This window comes from Drosophila virilis, chromosome 2, assembly GCF_030788295.1.
Source record: "Drosophila virilis strain 15010-1051.87 chromosome 2, Dvir_AGI_RSII-ME, whole genome shotgun sequence".
NCBI classification, from domain to species: domain Eukaryota; kingdom Metazoa; phylum Arthropoda; class Insecta; order Diptera; family Drosophilidae; genus Drosophila; species Drosophila virilis.
Genome location: NC_091544.1, coordinates 15,795,066 through 15,811,464, shown reverse-complemented (window position 1 = coordinate 15,811,464; position 16,399 = coordinate 15,795,066). Strand labels below are relative to the sequence as shown.

General features: G+C 41.0%; 3 protein-coding genes across 4 annotated transcripts in view; 1 reads left to right on the top strand and 2 right to left on the bottom strand.

The window, feature by feature from the left end:
• Positions 1–12,352, bottom strand: part of LOC6629537 (uncharacterized) — a 33,938-nt gene extending 21,586 nt beyond the window's left edge. The window contains exon 1 of one of the 2 annotated variants that reach the window (XM_070207768.1): positions 12,003–12,352. The gene's annotated coding sequence lies outside the window, so the exon portion shown is untranslated. The remainder of the gene's footprint in view (positions 1–12,002) is intronic. The other variant, XM_002053629.4, reaches the window with a different exon arrangement.
• Positions 12,353–12,618: 266 nt separating this feature from the next.
• Positions 12,619–14,286, bottom strand: LOC6629538 (eukaryotic translation initiation factor 4 gamma). The gene is made up of 5 exons (XM_002053630.4): positions 14,131–14,286; positions 14,017–14,077; positions 13,821–13,958; positions 12,932–13,762; positions 12,619–12,871 (listed from the first exon to the last, which is right to left on the bottom strand). The coding sequence occupies exons 1-5, from the start codon at positions 14,221–14,223 to the stop codon at positions 12,678–12,680; spliced, it is 1,317 nt and encodes a 438-aa protein (XP_002053666.2). The 5' UTR covers positions 14,224–14,286; the 3' UTR covers positions 12,619–12,677.
• Positions 14,287–14,418: 132 nt separating this feature from the next.
• LOC6629539 (uncharacterized) lies at positions 14,419–15,973 on the top strand. The gene is made up of 3 exons (XM_002053631.4): positions 14,419–14,626; positions 14,694–15,608; positions 15,685–15,973. The coding sequence occupies exons 1-3, from the start codon at positions 14,434–14,436 to the stop codon at positions 15,858–15,860; spliced, it is 1,284 nt and encodes a 427-aa protein (XP_002053667.2). The 5' UTR covers positions 14,419–14,433; the 3' UTR covers positions 15,861–15,973.
• Positions 15,974–16,399: the final 426 nt, after the last annotated feature.

Below are 16,399 nucleotides of genomic sequence, written 5' to 3'. Positions count from 1 at the left end.
TTTAAATTACACATTTCCAGAGGGGGGAGGTGGGGTTGGGTAGCTAAGGAGGCTGCCTGCAGATATTCATTTCATGCAATGTCGAAGCCAGGTCCACTGATGGCAAATTCTGTGGATTGCCCAGCTCTCATAATATATGGTTTCCAAGATTTTCAACGGGCTCTGCTTCGACTTATTGCATAATTGTTGTTGTTAAATGGATTCTGTGCACACCAATACCGAATGTTGCCAAAGTTTCCAACAACATTTTGTTGCAACCAGTGAATTGTTAAAGCTGCACGAATTGGATTACTATATAAGGATCAAATTATTTGAATGTTCTTTTGTTCTAAGCACAAGGATAATTAACGGTACGGTAACAGAAACGATTTTTCCGTCCTTTCACAAGTTTTCCTTAAAATGTTGTTTTCTATTTTTTTTTTCTTTCTCTAATGCCGCTTGTTATCTAATTGTTTACTTTGTCCTCTCACTCTTATTTTAAACATCTCTCCAGCTCAATTACCTGTAGCCACCGCCAAGAAGCATCGCACTTCACTCTTCCCACGCCCCGTTTATCCATCTTGTTGTGACCTAGCACAATAGATTGTGTCTTTATTGCGCCTGCACAAATATTGATAAGAAAGGAGACGAGAAAATTCTAATAAACGCTTTTGGGCGAGCGCAAACAGGGCACCAGATCTTAAATATTGAATCTTACGAGTTTTATGCCTTGTTTCGGACAACAGTTGAATTTGTGTTTACACTCGGATTGGACTTGTTCTTTGTTTTTGTACGTGTGTTTGTGTGTGTATGTGTGATATTTGCTTTGTTGGGTGCTCTAAACGGAATTCTCTTGAAATCGGATTTTGATCTCGATAGCACGCTTTGGCATTTGCTTTGGGACCGATCTCTTTTTCGTTCGTTGGCCGTTTGGGTCGTTTTTATTTTCGTTTGGAGATCGTCAGCTGGACGAAGACTTTTGTTATGTGCTATATGTTAAGTCTTGGCGACGCGGCGCTGTCAACACTCAGTCAGTCACTCATATTCCGGACATTGCAATGCCAACGCCCTCGTCTTCATCTTTAGCTGTTTGTGGGCGTGTAGGGTCTTAAGGGGTCTTCTTCAAGATGCTGGGCATTGTGTTCGCAGCATGTTGTTTTCTCGTTGGCTCTTGGGGACAAGCGATCTTGTTGTGTCTCAGTATGTTTAATGTTGTTTTTCCAATACGATTTCATGTTGGTCTTTTTCTTTATGGCCAAGAAAAAAAAACATTGCGCAAGGCCTTGAAATTGAAAATGAGGAGAACTCAACAGAAATAAATATAGAAAATTGAACTAAAAGATTATTGACTTAAAAGAAACATGAAATGTTCAAGACATCTACCAAAATGTAGCCACAATAATTAATAGAATGAGTCATTTACGCACTTGAGGTACAAGTTTCCGGGCTCGAATTGATGTTGGGTTAACCTACCTAAGGGCATACAATAAAATATAAATGTATTATATCTTTAGCCTTCAAAGTAAAGCTAAATGGCAATACATTGACATTCTATCTAGTGTTAAGATCGAAAGTAAAGGGATCACTCGACTGGCGTATTGTGAATATCTTAAAGTACAAGTCTACAATTTTCCGGTAGATCGCTTCTTCGTTCGAGCTCGGCCTTGTTAATTTGATTTATTGTATTCATTTCTTAATGCCCGTTCTACCGAAAATCATGCAAAACTTAAATATTTGTATATAGAAATTGTGGCCCAACTTTGATTTGGTTAAAAGGGTGCAATGATTGCAGCCAAGGTGTTTTCTGCTTCTCCTGAAATTTTTCTACTTTCGAACTAAGAACTATTTTTTGACAGCAATCTGGCTCGATTCGGGGTTCCCCTCTTAGATTTCTTTTTTTTTTGAGCAATTAGCCCAAAAGTCTTCAGGCAATTCGACACATGCTTTACTGTCCATATTAATATATTGAATAGCCATTAGTTATTTACAATTTCGTACTCTTTTATCACACGTATTTAATCGGTAAGTTCGGCCAGCCTTCCCACAGCTTCTATACCCAGGGGGCAAGTCAGGTTCCATTCAATGGCTTGCTCCGAAATTATTCTTACCCATGCCCCAGCTAACCCGGAATGCTATTGTTGCAATGCCATAAAAGTTGACCAAGTTGGAGCTCATCGTCAGCCAAAATAAAAAAAAGTACATTCAAATGAACTAATTTAGTTTTCTCAGCAGCTTTTATGGGCCACGGCAGCGGCCAGCAATGAAATAGTATGCAGAATGTAATAGCCTGTTGGCTGGGAATTTCTCACAGTGTAGAAGAGCGTTAAACGCATTGTAGTGTAGCATAAATTCACTTTATTATATAAAGCTACAGCAATGGCAATAATTCTTTGGCGCATTTGTAAGTGGTCTTCAGTTCCGCTCTTCAACGTCTGGTGGGCGTCTTGGCGTCTTGGCGTCATGGTGGGCGTCCCAAATGGCAGCTATTTTGGCTATCGCTGTGCTTTATATACATATATATACCATATATATATATATATATCTATTGTGACGACCACGCGGCAGTCAGTCAGTCAGTCTATCTGTCGGGCTTACTTAACAAAAATAATTATGTGGGATACACACAGCACACACAACGCGCAACTAAATTAAGCATATTTAAGCTATTTTTATATTGAAAAAATAATAATGCCATCGCCGACGTCTGCTGCTTTTGCTGCTGCTTCTTGCTGTTTGTTAATGGCTTTGAAATGAGCAGGGGCCAGCGAGGAGCAGACCCCAGACATGACGAGGCCACAGCCAAAGATGAAACTCTTTCGCAAGGCAAACGCCAACGACAGCGACAACTTCCACCTGCATAAAAAAGCGCACGACGAGGCGTCGTCTCATCATCTCAGCACTCCCTTTTTTACCCACTAAATATATATCTATAAATATGCACCCTGTATTGAAAGTGCAATATGGCAATATCAGCATCTGATAAAATAGTCTAAAATGTATTTTTAAACTGCTTGAGAACAGGGTATGCAAGAGCCAATTAGCCATCAGTAGATGGATAAATATTAAGTCAACAAACAAATAAAATTCAGGCTTAATTGTAATAAATCTACAAAAGTATATGGTATTCAGAAGTGAGCTTAGTTCTGTAATTAAGTGAGTGCATACTGTGTATTGGATATTCGACATTTAAATACATGTAAATTATCAAAACTCAATTTATATATATATATTGAAATTATATACTGGGTATGTGCGAGTAAAGCATATTCAAGTACAGTTGTGCTGTGTTCTCTTCTCTTTATTTTCTATAATTTATTTTTAAAATCCTCCCCGCTACCGACTTGCAACTTACAAAAAGACGCATCGCGCCAAAAGCAACAACAACAAATTAGGGAAACTGAAAAAAAAAAATTGACACCGGAAGTGGCTGCCTCATCTGCGTTGGATGTGTCTCCGGCGCGAGACAAATTACTTGATTTGCATACATTCTCTCTCGCTTTTAGCTCTCAGCTCTTAGGTTTAAGCTAAAGCCGAATCCGAATAGCCCAGAAAATGGAAAAACATCTCAGCATTGTCATTTTTATGCTTGCTTTTTTTTATGGAAATTTATCAAAAATTGTGTATTTCATTTGAAGCGCGCGCAAATTTAACGCGCAGCCAAGCGCAACAATGACTGCCTGTGTAAGAGGGGGAGCGGGTAGGTTGGGGCTTGGGGACAGCAGCGCCCTAAACTACTGGGCCAACTGTCAGTCAGAGAGCAGCCAGTGCGGCTTAGTCGGAGCTGCGTTTGCCCCATTCGCTTATTCATTAAGACCAAGCGCCAATTGATGGTTTTTTATTACGCGATTTTCTCTAGATTGCAGCCAACATAATCCCAATAAGACGCTGGCAGCTGGGTCTGCTGCGTTGCCAAGACAGCGATTACCGCGACAACAACAGCAGCAACAACAACAATAAAGACAACTAAAAGAAAAGCCAAACTGCTGCACAGTGTGACAAACTAACCAAGGAAAATGGTCTGTCGACATATTTATCAGATACTGCCTCAGATACTTATGGCCCACAAATCACAGCTGGCGATCATTAAAAAAATTTTATATTGATCAATTTTTAACAATTTAATGGATGATGATTGCGTAATGAAAAGCTGTTCAAGGCAAAGCTAAATGCGATTAAAAAATATGGTTCCACCTATGGTGCCATTATTGATACAGGTGAAGTTGCAAGTGAATAGAGAAAAATTAAAAATTAATTTTAATTGAATATTGTCTGTTCCCTGTGTTTATATGTCGTTATGATATGTCTAAAGCATAGAAGGAGAGGTCTTAGCATCCCAAAAGTTCTTTGTTTTTATCCAGTATTCAATATTCGAGCGATTCTTTCTCTTTCTATGTTTTGGCTAGAATCGTTTCTCTGCAAATATGTCTGCTCGGATGTCGGAATATTGATCGGTTGAAAAATCGTATTTAATTTCATTTTCATAACATAACTATTTACAAGTTATATTATGCGCCACACATAAAATCCGAATCTTATCAATATCTGACTAATATGCCATATTGCACATAACATACAGCATAGAACATATGGCTAATAGCATATAGCACACATCATATATCAAATAGCATATAGCATTAATCATGTAGCATAAAACATGAGGCATACGGCATATGGCATATAGCATATTTAAAAGAATCGCTCGAAAATTGAGTTTTCATATGGAACAATGCTGTGGCTTTCAGGACATCTGCCCCAAACTCAGCAATTACAAGCTTCATAATCCTCCTCACATATGGGTACAGCTTAAGCCATATTTATACCAGGGATATTAATACTGGACGTGCCAAATATAGCCTTTTTTGCCTTATTTTATAATATACACAGAACGAACGCTAGGATCAAAGTGCGATTTTAATCGTCAAGCCGTATTTTTCCAAGTTATAAAGAAAACAAAATTTATTTTATATTCAAATTATTTGTTCAACAGAGTTCATGAACAGAAAGTAAAATATTTGCTGGGAAATACAAAATGCAAGGTTTTCATTTATTTCCAATGCAACCTGACATTTAAAAGCGTGTGTCTATATTTTTGTTGCGTATGTAATCTACTGTTTAAATAACTATTAGATTAGAAAATTTTTTCCAATAAATCTTTCTCTATAAATAAGTTTAAGTGTATAGTATAATGCAAATTTGTTCCTAGATAAGTGTTGATTGTGCAATTGCATCTTAACTCGTAATAAAGGCCTTTTTAATACCCTTAAGCGTGCTTGCAAGACAAATTTTGCATCAAATGTGCCTAAAATAGTTATCCCTGCCACATTTAGTTCAAATATAGTACATGAATAAAAATTCAAGCACTGCACGTAGATAAGGGTTGCGCTTTATTTTCGATTTCACATTAAACTATCAGAAACGTTGTCATAAACTCATAAATGCTAAGTCCTTTGGGTAGTGACATAACCAAATGTCTGTTCGATCCGTAGATCTTAACAAAATATAATAGCTTGCATGGTTATATAACTGAACCAATCAACTCTCTATCAGCTTATCAGCATGCTTCAATTGCACCTGTCTGGGCTTGCGACCGATAGGCAAGTTCAGGTCAGAATCATTTTAATATTGAACTTCTCACACACACACGCGCACACACAAACACGCACGAGCAACACACAAGTGAAACAAATTGTCAACATCAAAGAAATGTGAAATAACAACATCAACAAAATGGACATGCAATGAAAATGAAAAATAAAAAAAAAAAAACCAATCTACTCAAGCTGGCAGACACACACAAAGATACAGATACAAATGCCGCCACGCCCATGGGCTGGAAAAGTTGTTCGCAAAGTATCAGGGTGAAAATGTGGGGAATTAAGTCAGTCAGTGACTGTGTAACAGTTAACTGAATTTGTCTGCCGTTTGTTGCACAATCTGCGGCTTGGGCCCAAAAGAGAGCGAGTGGGCTATAGCCAGATGGAAAGTCTTGCTCAATCTACCGACTCAATCTGGGGGCTGCATGTTAAATGTTGAATCCAGCCACAATGCAACTGCAACTGCAACTAATTAGTTTTCAGGCAGCAGCTGCTGTTGGTGCTGTAATCACAGCGCAACAAACGACAATTTTCCCACTGAATTTTCACTTTTCTTTTTTCACTCTCTTTTGTTTCTATGCCGCAGCACGGAAATTAAAGCAAAACAAGAGCGTTGCGGACAAACAAAAGAATTTATGAGTTCGAAAACTTTTCAACAGTCAAAGGGACGATCGGACTGGCCGTAAGGGGGCCCAGTAAGAGGGAGCCATATTGTTAATATTGTTCTATCGCCGCGTATCTTTTATGCGTCCCATTGGCATCGTTTATGCCGAAATATTTAAGGTCCATAATGAGCATAGTTGAGAGTCGTTATTATGAATATTTAAACTAGCTGATAATCCAGTTGCTGCTGCTCTCTATGTGATTCTAAGAAGTGCGCTCTGTGGCCTAGGCAAGGTCTCAATTGATTGGTTTGTACATTAAGTAAACACTAGAGTGCTCTAGTCGGGAGTGTCTGACTAGAAAATGCCCCGATTTCTGGCCCACACAATGTGTGAAAACATTAATACATTCTTGATTAATTTCGGTTTATTTATAGTCCGACATATTCGACATATTCCAAATCATAGGGCTCTCCCTTAAAAACTAAGTTTAGTTCGGGAGTTACAAGAACCAGAGTATGGTGCATGTCTCAAAATCGATGTTTATCAATGTTATGAAAATGGAAATATGAAAATATGAAGAATGTTTCAAATTTCAAATCTCTCGACAGGGCCTCAGCGGCCCTATACATATACTACTTTATGGTATCGGAGATGCTTCTTTCTGCCAGTTACATAAATTTGCACAAAAACAATATGCCCACTTTGAGTGTGTTTAGACTCTAAGAAACGCTTTAATTCACTTGCCAAGCTATTTATTGGAGCATTCTCACAGTTCAGTATGTGAGTCGTATCATTAATTAATTTAATTGTTTTGTTAGCACTCGCTGGAAAATAACAGCAGCCATGTTCCGTATAGAACATTCTATAGCATATTAAATGCGTAGAAAGTTTGTCAAGTAATTACTTTGTAAATAACAAAGCTAAAAACTTTATAAAATAACTTTTAATGAACTCTTGGCTAGTTGAATTTATTGATAAAGCATTCAGCAAGATGAAATCGCATTTAATAGTATTTGCTAACTTTTGTACATTTTAATGCAATTGGCTCTTTTTGTTACTGTTTAACATTGTAAAGAATTTCTTACATGAAGAAAAAAAAAAAAAATAAATAAATAAATAAAACATCGTTTTAATTAAACTGTCTGTTGCAGCAATATTCATAGAATTTTGCGTTTGTTAAAATACAAGAAAAAATCGACCTACGCGTTCGGAGAACGGGTGAAGGCTTTTTAGCTATAATTTTAAAAATAGCATGCTTCGGGAAAGTCGCGGAATATATAAAATTCTGATAGTAACACAAATTTAAAATTGTATCTTGGCTACTTTAACTTATTTATTGGCAATACCATTTTCGTATCTCGAAAATATATTATTATAATATCTAGCTTAATGGAAATGCGTTTTGTTTCCGCTTAAGGGTATCGGTATAGGTGCCAAGTACCTTTTGCGAGTAGGTTTTTGGTGGTGCGGCTACTTAAATTTAAAATCGAATTCAAATACGAAATCAAATTCAAAATCATGGCCATGGCTCACATGCGATTTCTCGATTACGGCTTTCGGCCATACAACAAATACACACATGCCAATAACAATAACAACACCAAATACATACAAATAAAAATAAAAATCAAAATAAAAGTAAGATAAACAAGCTTGGTTGAATAAATGAATATTAAATGGCCAAACGTCGGTGGAAAAAAAATACAGTTGAAGAAGAAGAAGTAAACAAGTAAGAACGTTGCAATCAAAATTACCCGACTGTGCTATACTCTGTGTCCAGCATAATAAATGGGAAAGCGCCCGCCTTTGCATACAATACATATATAACTCTAAGACAGTGGCTTCCAAACTGTATTCAATATGGCCATTAGCGATTGGTGTGTGTGTGTGAGTGTGTGTGTATTTCTAGCTGCAATATGCACCCTGAGCTGTAACAGTGGCTTCACAACTGTGATGCGTATGTGTGTGTGTGTCTTGCTGGCTGAAATATGCACAAACACTGTAGCAGTGACTTTGCAACTGTGATTCTAAAACTAATTCACATTTATATATGTAAGCAGTTTATGTTAAGGAAGTACATAGATCCGAGCAGCTGCTGGCACTGGAGCTACAATGTGAGCTTGACTGACAGACCAATTTTTCATGTACCCTGTTCTCTAATTTTAGGCTCGGCATAGCTAATATACCAGTTTCCGTGATTGTAACAGGGCATACAAATATAAATAAGCGTATGGCAAATCCAAGTGATATTTGATACGTAAATACCACAAAATGTTTGCATGTTTGTTTGTTTGCGCTATCAATTTGCATTGTGAATGTGCGAATGGGATTGAGAGGGCCAGTTAAAGTGCTGGGTGGCGGCGGGCGCGGGGGCGGTGACAATGGTGGGTGCAGAGTACGCAAAAAGCCGCACATAAAACACAAACCTAGAGCCAAAGCCAAAGCCAAAGCCAAAGCCAAAACCGACACCAAAACCAAAACCAAAGCCAAAACTCGCAGCACATGCAACCAAATGCGACGCGGCGAACAGCGCTGAAAGCGCACAATTTGATTGACGGCGACGATGGCGACGCTGACGACGCTGACGACGACGCTGATGACGACGTCATCGTCAAAGCATTTCAAGCTTGAAACTTGGCCTAAGGTTTCTGCTGAGGCGACGGCTACGTTGCCGCCCACGTACAGCCCAACAACAACAACAACAACAATAAAAACAAAAAACAAAACAAAAAAATTAACAAAGAGATACTTTTACACTCAGGCCACGGGAGCGGAAGCAACAGCTTTCAAAGCCGAGAGTGTGAGAGCGGAGAGTGGAGACCCGCAGTGCTGCGGACCGCGAGATTGGCGTGAGAGCGACTGCGGCGCCGACGGCGACGGCGACGGGCAGCGGATTGTCAAGCTTTTGCGGTTTTTAGTTACAGCCAGCCAACTTGTTTAGGCACAGTGGGTCGCAGTTTCATTTTCTAATATTCTTTTGAAAGTATAAGTAAAAATATATACCAACTGTACAACTTCATCGTGTGTGTAAAAAAATCTAGGTTGTACGAAAGCTTCTCAATTTAAACATTATTAATATTTATGTAAACTCAAATATAATGGTAATTTATGTTAGTATTTCGACTTCCACTTCTTTACAAAACAGATTTGGTGCTTTGGAACTTTAATCAAAGTTTTTCATCTAATAGGAGGTTAAAAACAATTAATTAATTTATTTGACTAAAGTACTGTCATTACTTAATTAAATTTCTTTTATTAATCAAATTATTATTATTAAACAATTGGGAACGATAAAAAGAGCTTAACAAAAATAAAACAACAGCAGATCGATTTTACAATAAATACATTAATTATTGATTATTGATGCTGACATTTTTATTGTGAAAATTTGCAGAAAAAAGTTGTATGCAACTTTTTCAACGCGCTTTAATACAAAATGGGCGTCAACGATTTTTTAGTTGAAAGTTTGCTTAACTCAATACGCTTAAAACTAATTAAACACGAATAAATGAGAATTTTATGAATGTGCCAGCGATTCTGAAAAACAACCCGCAACTGTGGTAAGTTGCAGGAAAGCGGTTGTAAAAAAGATTTTTATTTACCATTTCATCGGCATCATTTGATACGGGTCTTACTCTTTTCGCAAAATCTACCCCTCTTGGAAAAAAAAATGCGGTTAAATGTCTCATCGCGAGAATAAAATGGGAAGAAAATTTAAATTATGGATCTCAAACTCATATTCAAATATTTAGCAAAAAAAAATAGCTAGATTATCAACTGCCATGAAAATATTGCCGGAAAATAGTTGGAAAATTGATCTCTAAATCTTTAAACGTTGTACAACAGGAGCAATAACAATAGCTAAGCACACATGTGCTCGCACCACTGTGCAGCATGCTTTTGTCATTTACATTGTGGGGAGCAATTACATGCGACAAGCCAAGCGGCTGTTGGTTTCTTATGGCCTTTTTTTTTGTAGGCGTGGCCCAGTTTTGTTGTTGTAGTTTGCCACATTTGGCAGACACAATTTATGTCAAGCCAACATCTTTGGAGCTGTGCGAAAACATGCGTAAAAGTAGCTGCGAACGGAGCCCACTGCCCACTCCCGGACTCCCCCCCTCTTGTGTTGCTCCAATCCCAACTACAGTGTTGGCAAAGCATATGTGCATATGTATGCGTGGCTAATAGACGCAAAAATTAAAACGCCAGCAAACAGAAGCAAACTTTGCGGGCAACAACAAGAAAGGGTGACAAAATGAGTGAGAGAGCCGGCTGTGTGTGCGTGTGTGTGTGCATGGGAGGAGTGGGCGCTGGCTGCAGAGGCTGCATTTAACAGCGGCGTTGACAGCCGCGGCGACTATGAGAATGACGACGACGACGACGACGACGATGACGCTGGTATCTGTCAAACATGTCATACGCAAAATAGCTTAACTGTCATAAAAACAACAACAAGCGGCGGCGGCAGCAGTCAGGAGGGCCGTAAAACGCTTTATTACAATCCTAACAACAGCAACAACAACAACAACAACAACAACAGCAAGTCTAACGGGGCTCATATGGCAAATGTGCGGCAGCGTTTATGTCTAACAAGTGCAGGGCTTAAATTATGGGGGAGTGGGGCGCGGGATTCGTTTAAATTCTTATTGAAAAATTTTCTTGTTTTTTTTTTTTTTGTTTCGATTTATATTTGTATGCTTTATTTGTTTTATTTATTAACTTATTTCGCCGCTCGTGCAGCTGCCCCTTTTAGCCCAGGCTCGCGCTCCCACTCTCTCTCTCTCTCTCTTTCTCGTTCTCTTTGGTTGTTGCTGCTGCTGCTTCTTCTAGCCAAAACGCCAACGCCTCGTAGGCGCACACACACTCTGAGAATAGTTTTTCTTTTTGCCGTGTCCGTGTCCCCCCGTCTCTATGTGTGCGTGCGTGTGGCATTTTAATAATAGCACACACGTACAATATGAAAGCTCCCGCTGGAGCAGCAAAACAAAAAATATAGGCAAAACATAGAAAAAATGTTGCACTAAAAACTTCAACACCCGCATTCTGGCAAATACCAACATAGCAGAAAGCACACAACTTCTATGCAGCTCCAATTCATCCACACCCACACACATACAGCCACTCACCCATAGAGCCCTTTGCTTATGGGATGTGCGGGGGAGGGGTTCTCGGCTGGGTTAGGATGCCGCAATAAAGCTCATGTTGTCTGCGGCAAAGGCAACAGTTATACATATATATATATATATACGTACGTATGCACGCTGATTGGTTGAGCGGTAGCAGGGGGACGGTGGGCTTGGCTAGATACAACCCTTTCCCCAAAACAGGAAGTTTGTAGTTTCTTTCAATTAGCACAAGAGCGAGTGAGAGTGAGCGGGACAGAGAGAGAGAGAGAGAGAGAGAGGCAGATAGAGAAAGAGAGAGAAAGAGAGAGAGAGAGAGAGAGAGAGAGGAGAGAGATGAAAGGCAAGCCGAGAATTTATTTGCCGCATTTGTTCATCATAATATGGGCATACATACATATACATACAAACATATATGCATGTGCATACGTACATGCAATTAGATATTTTGTTGTATATTTGCGCAATTGCTATTTATATTTGTTGTTGTGACGGCATAAACAATGCTTACACAACGAAGGCGCGAATTTGGATTCGTTTATTAAATATTATTGCATTTGCGCTTGTTGCTGTCGTCGGAGCTGTCATTGTTGTTGTTTTTATGATTGCCGCGGCAAACACGCTAATAAAACATGTGACACAGGGCCACAACAAATCACACACAGACGCATACATATGTACATGTTTTAATGGAAATATACCTCTTGCTGTTGGCACCTCCGAGGGACGCGCGCGACGCCTCCACTTACTCCACCGAAAAACAACAACGATTAAAACACCGACAACCGAAAAGGCAACTTTGAGAGCGGTAACAAAGTGCAACGGCGGTTTGTGATTTGAACTCTTGCTACTTGCCGCCCCCGAGACAGCGAGAACGGCCTTTACTTTATTTTGTATATTTTGTTTTTGTATTTGCACACACACGCACACACTCGCTGCTTGATTTACAAACAAATTTGTGTTTAAACACTTTGTACACAAAACGCGCGCCCGAGCCAAAGGAATGCAAGTCGACGCTTGCTCTCTCGTGCAACGACTGAATCCGAAATGAGCAAAAGCACCGTTGAAACGGGCAAAACGGCGCCAGCTGATTTTTAAAACAGTGCTGTCAAATGATTGGTTATTAGACTAGACAGTGCAGACTAGCAGCTGCACTGCGGCATGTTTAGGTCGTTTCTCAACACTTATTTCCCTCAGGTGGCAACAATTTATATTAACAGCTAGGCGCGTAAATTTAAATTTATTTATACGATGGCAGTTGACAATTGAATAGTAAAAGTGACAAATGAAAATTAGAATTAATATTGCTACCCAGAATGATGTATATATGTATCATATAATTACGAACAAGTAGTATCGACTATATCTATGAAACATTAATGGCATTTCTTGTTGCACCATTTCCAGACGCATCCGTCGTTTTTGTTGCATCCAAATCCTCCGGGATATAGAGCACAAAAGTCCTCAGAGTTTTTGAACTCGCAGCTATTGTCTGGACAGAAATAATTGTAGCAGGCGGCGGAGCAGTTCTCTCGCTGACCCTGGGCACATCCAGAGCAGTTGAGCATTTCTGCAAATTCAATGAAACAGACAATATAGCTAATAGGCTTTTATTATGAGCTCCACTTACCGGTCTCTTGGCAATCGGCATTCATGCAACCCGACAATGGTGGATTCGGCGGCATTACTAGCATTGGCGGATCATTCAGCTGCACAATTCGTGGTGGCTTCAAATAGATCACTGGCTTAGTACAAATCCTTGGATCGCATAGCTTTTGAATGCGGTTAAAGCACACCCATGTTGGTGGATAGGGTCGACAGATACGCGGGCTCTTGACCGTGCAACAATCCGTCGCTGGCTGTGGGGTCACACTGGCTGACGTTGAGGTCGAAACTGTTAATTTCGTTGGTGGCTTCGCTTTGTCATAGCTGATATCCTCGTTCGGATCGTAGGGCCTAATGGTCTGGTACTCCACACGATTCACGTTCTCTGTCACCGTCTGATACTCATGCTTGTTCTTGATCACGTTATCTATCTCGAGTATGGTTGTCAAATAGCCTGGCGGCTGGCAGCGCTTGCCGCGCCACACCGTGCCCGCGGGACAGGCGGGCATAAGACAACGACCTGCATGGTATTCGCCCTGTGAGCAGATTATCTTGCGGCACTGTGCCTCAAAGAATATCGAGCCAGGTGGACAGCGGGCTTGTTCAGCAGGTTCAGGCACAGGCGGAGGTTCAAAGGTAGGTTCCTCGGTAGTGGTGGGTTCTTCTGTGGGCTCCTCGGTAGTTGTGGGTTCTTCTGTGGGTTCCTCGCTAGTGGTGGGCTCCTCTGTGGTAGTGGTGGTGGTGGTGGTGGTTGTTGTGGTTGTTGTGTTCGTAGTCGTGCTTGTAGGAGTGGGTGCATTTGGACAAGGTTCCGGGTTTATCAAATAGCACTTGCCGTCGGTATGCATAAAGTATTCTTAACCAAATTGTTGATATTTGTATAAGCTTTAAAATCGAATACAATTTTTACTGACCTTGCGGACACAAGCTCGGAGCAGGTGGGCGCTGGGTTGGGCCCGTGGTTGTGGGTGTCGGGGTTGTGGGTGTGGGTGCGTAGGGGCAAGGCTTCGGGTTTATCGAATAGCACATGCCATCCGTATGCATAAAGTAACCTAATCCGAATTATTGTTAAAATAAATAGCTTTCCAATCAATTGGATATTCAACTTACCTTCCTGACACAAGCTCTTCCTATAGCACAGGCCATTGACGAGCTCATAACCTTGTGGACACTATAAAGATTTCATTCATTATCTGTCGAATTGTGCAATCGACGCCGTATTACCTCTCCATTAGTATCTTGATAACCTTCCACGGCACACACAGATGAGCATATTACGCAGAATATCGACACTATCGCCCAGTTCGAAGTCAACATTTTCCCATGCGGCTTCAGGCGATGTTCTAACAACTAAGCTCGAACGGCAACTAATCGATTGCAGCTCACGAAAATTGTTTTGTGGCGCTTAAAACATAATTGCCCCGTCCTGATAACCTCTGCTGGAAAGCTGCACGTGTTAGGTGAAATGCGCCATTTTGAACGTTTGGCCAAGCCACAAACACAGCTCACAGATCATTTCTAATCGGTATGCTCGTCTATCAAGTGCTACTTCTACCTTGCGCTCTGCTGGCTCTTCATCTAGCCAGCGCCCGTGCCCAATGCCCCCAGAGCTCGGTTGCCGTGAACGCTCCGTGCGGGCAAGCAGCGATTTCTTGTAACGTGCCCTACGTTCCTCAGAATGGGGCTTGTGTGCTGCCTTTTCCGACTCCAAGTGGATGCGGTGAGTGATTATTTATTAGGTTCGCACAATATATATATATTCATATATATGTTTTATCATTATTCAGGTTCAGGCCAAGTCTGCGCAAACGGAGTTGTGGTACACGTTTTTCCGTCAGGGTTTACTAACGCACAATCCGTAAATTCGCTTTGTCCAAATCAACCAGTTCAGCCCCAACCTGCTCCGTGTCCAAATCAGCCTGTAATTCCCTATCCACCCGCTCAGTCCCAGCCTGCTCCCTGCCCAAATCAGCCTGTAACTCCGTATCCACCCGTTCCACCCGAGACCACAAATAGACCCTACCAGCCTCCTACTACAACAACCAGAGAAACCACAACAACCTGGAAAACGACGACAACCAGAACGACAACGACCACACCGCCGCCAGCTCCGCTGCGTATCTGCCCGAGAGGCACAGTTCTTATAAATGACAACTGCCGTCTGGTATATTGCGGCTCAAAAGTCTACTCAAACGGTCGTTGTGTGGAGCCGCGGTGCCCCAAGGGCACTTACTGGACGGGCCAGAAGTGCGCTCTACCCGAGCCGATTGAGTTGAGTCCCATTAATCTCCAGCGAACGATCATCAACGAGAACTCAAAGAATACGCCCGACTTGGTGCTAAATAATGTGCAGCATTTAACAGTCAATGCCTCGCTTACGCTACCAACGGATTACAGGGATTACGAGGAGGATTCCGAGGAGGAAGTGGAGGAAGCGGAGGAGATACAACCTCCGCCATCAGCTCCAATCAAATGCTGCACTGTGATTGCGCCACGCACCTGCCGCTGTCCGGCGGACAGTAATCGCTGGCAATGCTATAATCAGAGGCAGCAGCTGTGCGGCGACTTCTGTAGCGCGCCTAAGGTAGCGATAAGGCCAGCAAGTGTGAGCACCTGGCATGTCAACGATGCCCAAATGCTCAGCATGCCGCCCAACTGGAATGCCGGCTGTCAAATGCAGAGCAACTGCATGCAAGCCACAGGTGACTGGAATTAACTTTTAGATTTGGATCTCAAAGGGTTTCTTATGGGTTTTCCTTTTGCCATTAACTCTTCTAGAGAGGTATGACTGCAGCGGCTGTGCTTCGGGACAGATGTCCTCCTGTTCCCCCTACTGCTACGACTACCGCTGCAACAGCCCCACCTGTGCCTACTACGATCAAGAACAATTTTGCGATTCGCCGCAATTTGCCGACTCTGTGGGCTGCCGTCCTCAGGATGGCTGGCGTCGATAGGCAATGTGACCAGCTCAGCTTCAATAGGTGCTTTAAATGTTAAAAATAAAAATATGTTTTTTTTTTTACTTTTGTTTTGCAAATTAATAAAATAAAACTTGAATTTTTAAAAATCGCCCTTCTATGCGATTCTCATGAATTCAAGTATGACTTACAGGCTTGTGTTTACTCTCTAGCAGACTTTTCCTCCCCCCTCTCTCGCTTTTGTATGCTCTTCTATTGAAAGTGCAAGTGGTACGTAAATTGTTTGCCGCTGCGTGGGGCCAAATTATTATTGGAAATTGGTAAACAAATATAAGACTTGACGATGATGGATTTGAACCGGTAATTTCGCGCTAGTCAGTCCGACGCTCAAATACCAAAAGCATCATTGTCTGTTAAGCCTGTGCAAACAGGTCAAGCTCATTCAGACCTGGACACAGGTTATCACCTAGCTTTAATTTAGTATAATTAAAAAATATGCTTATGCGAGAATGTGCCAAAGTACATAGACCAAAATAAGTAAGAGCGTATTAAAAGAGTAGCATAATTTGCGAACA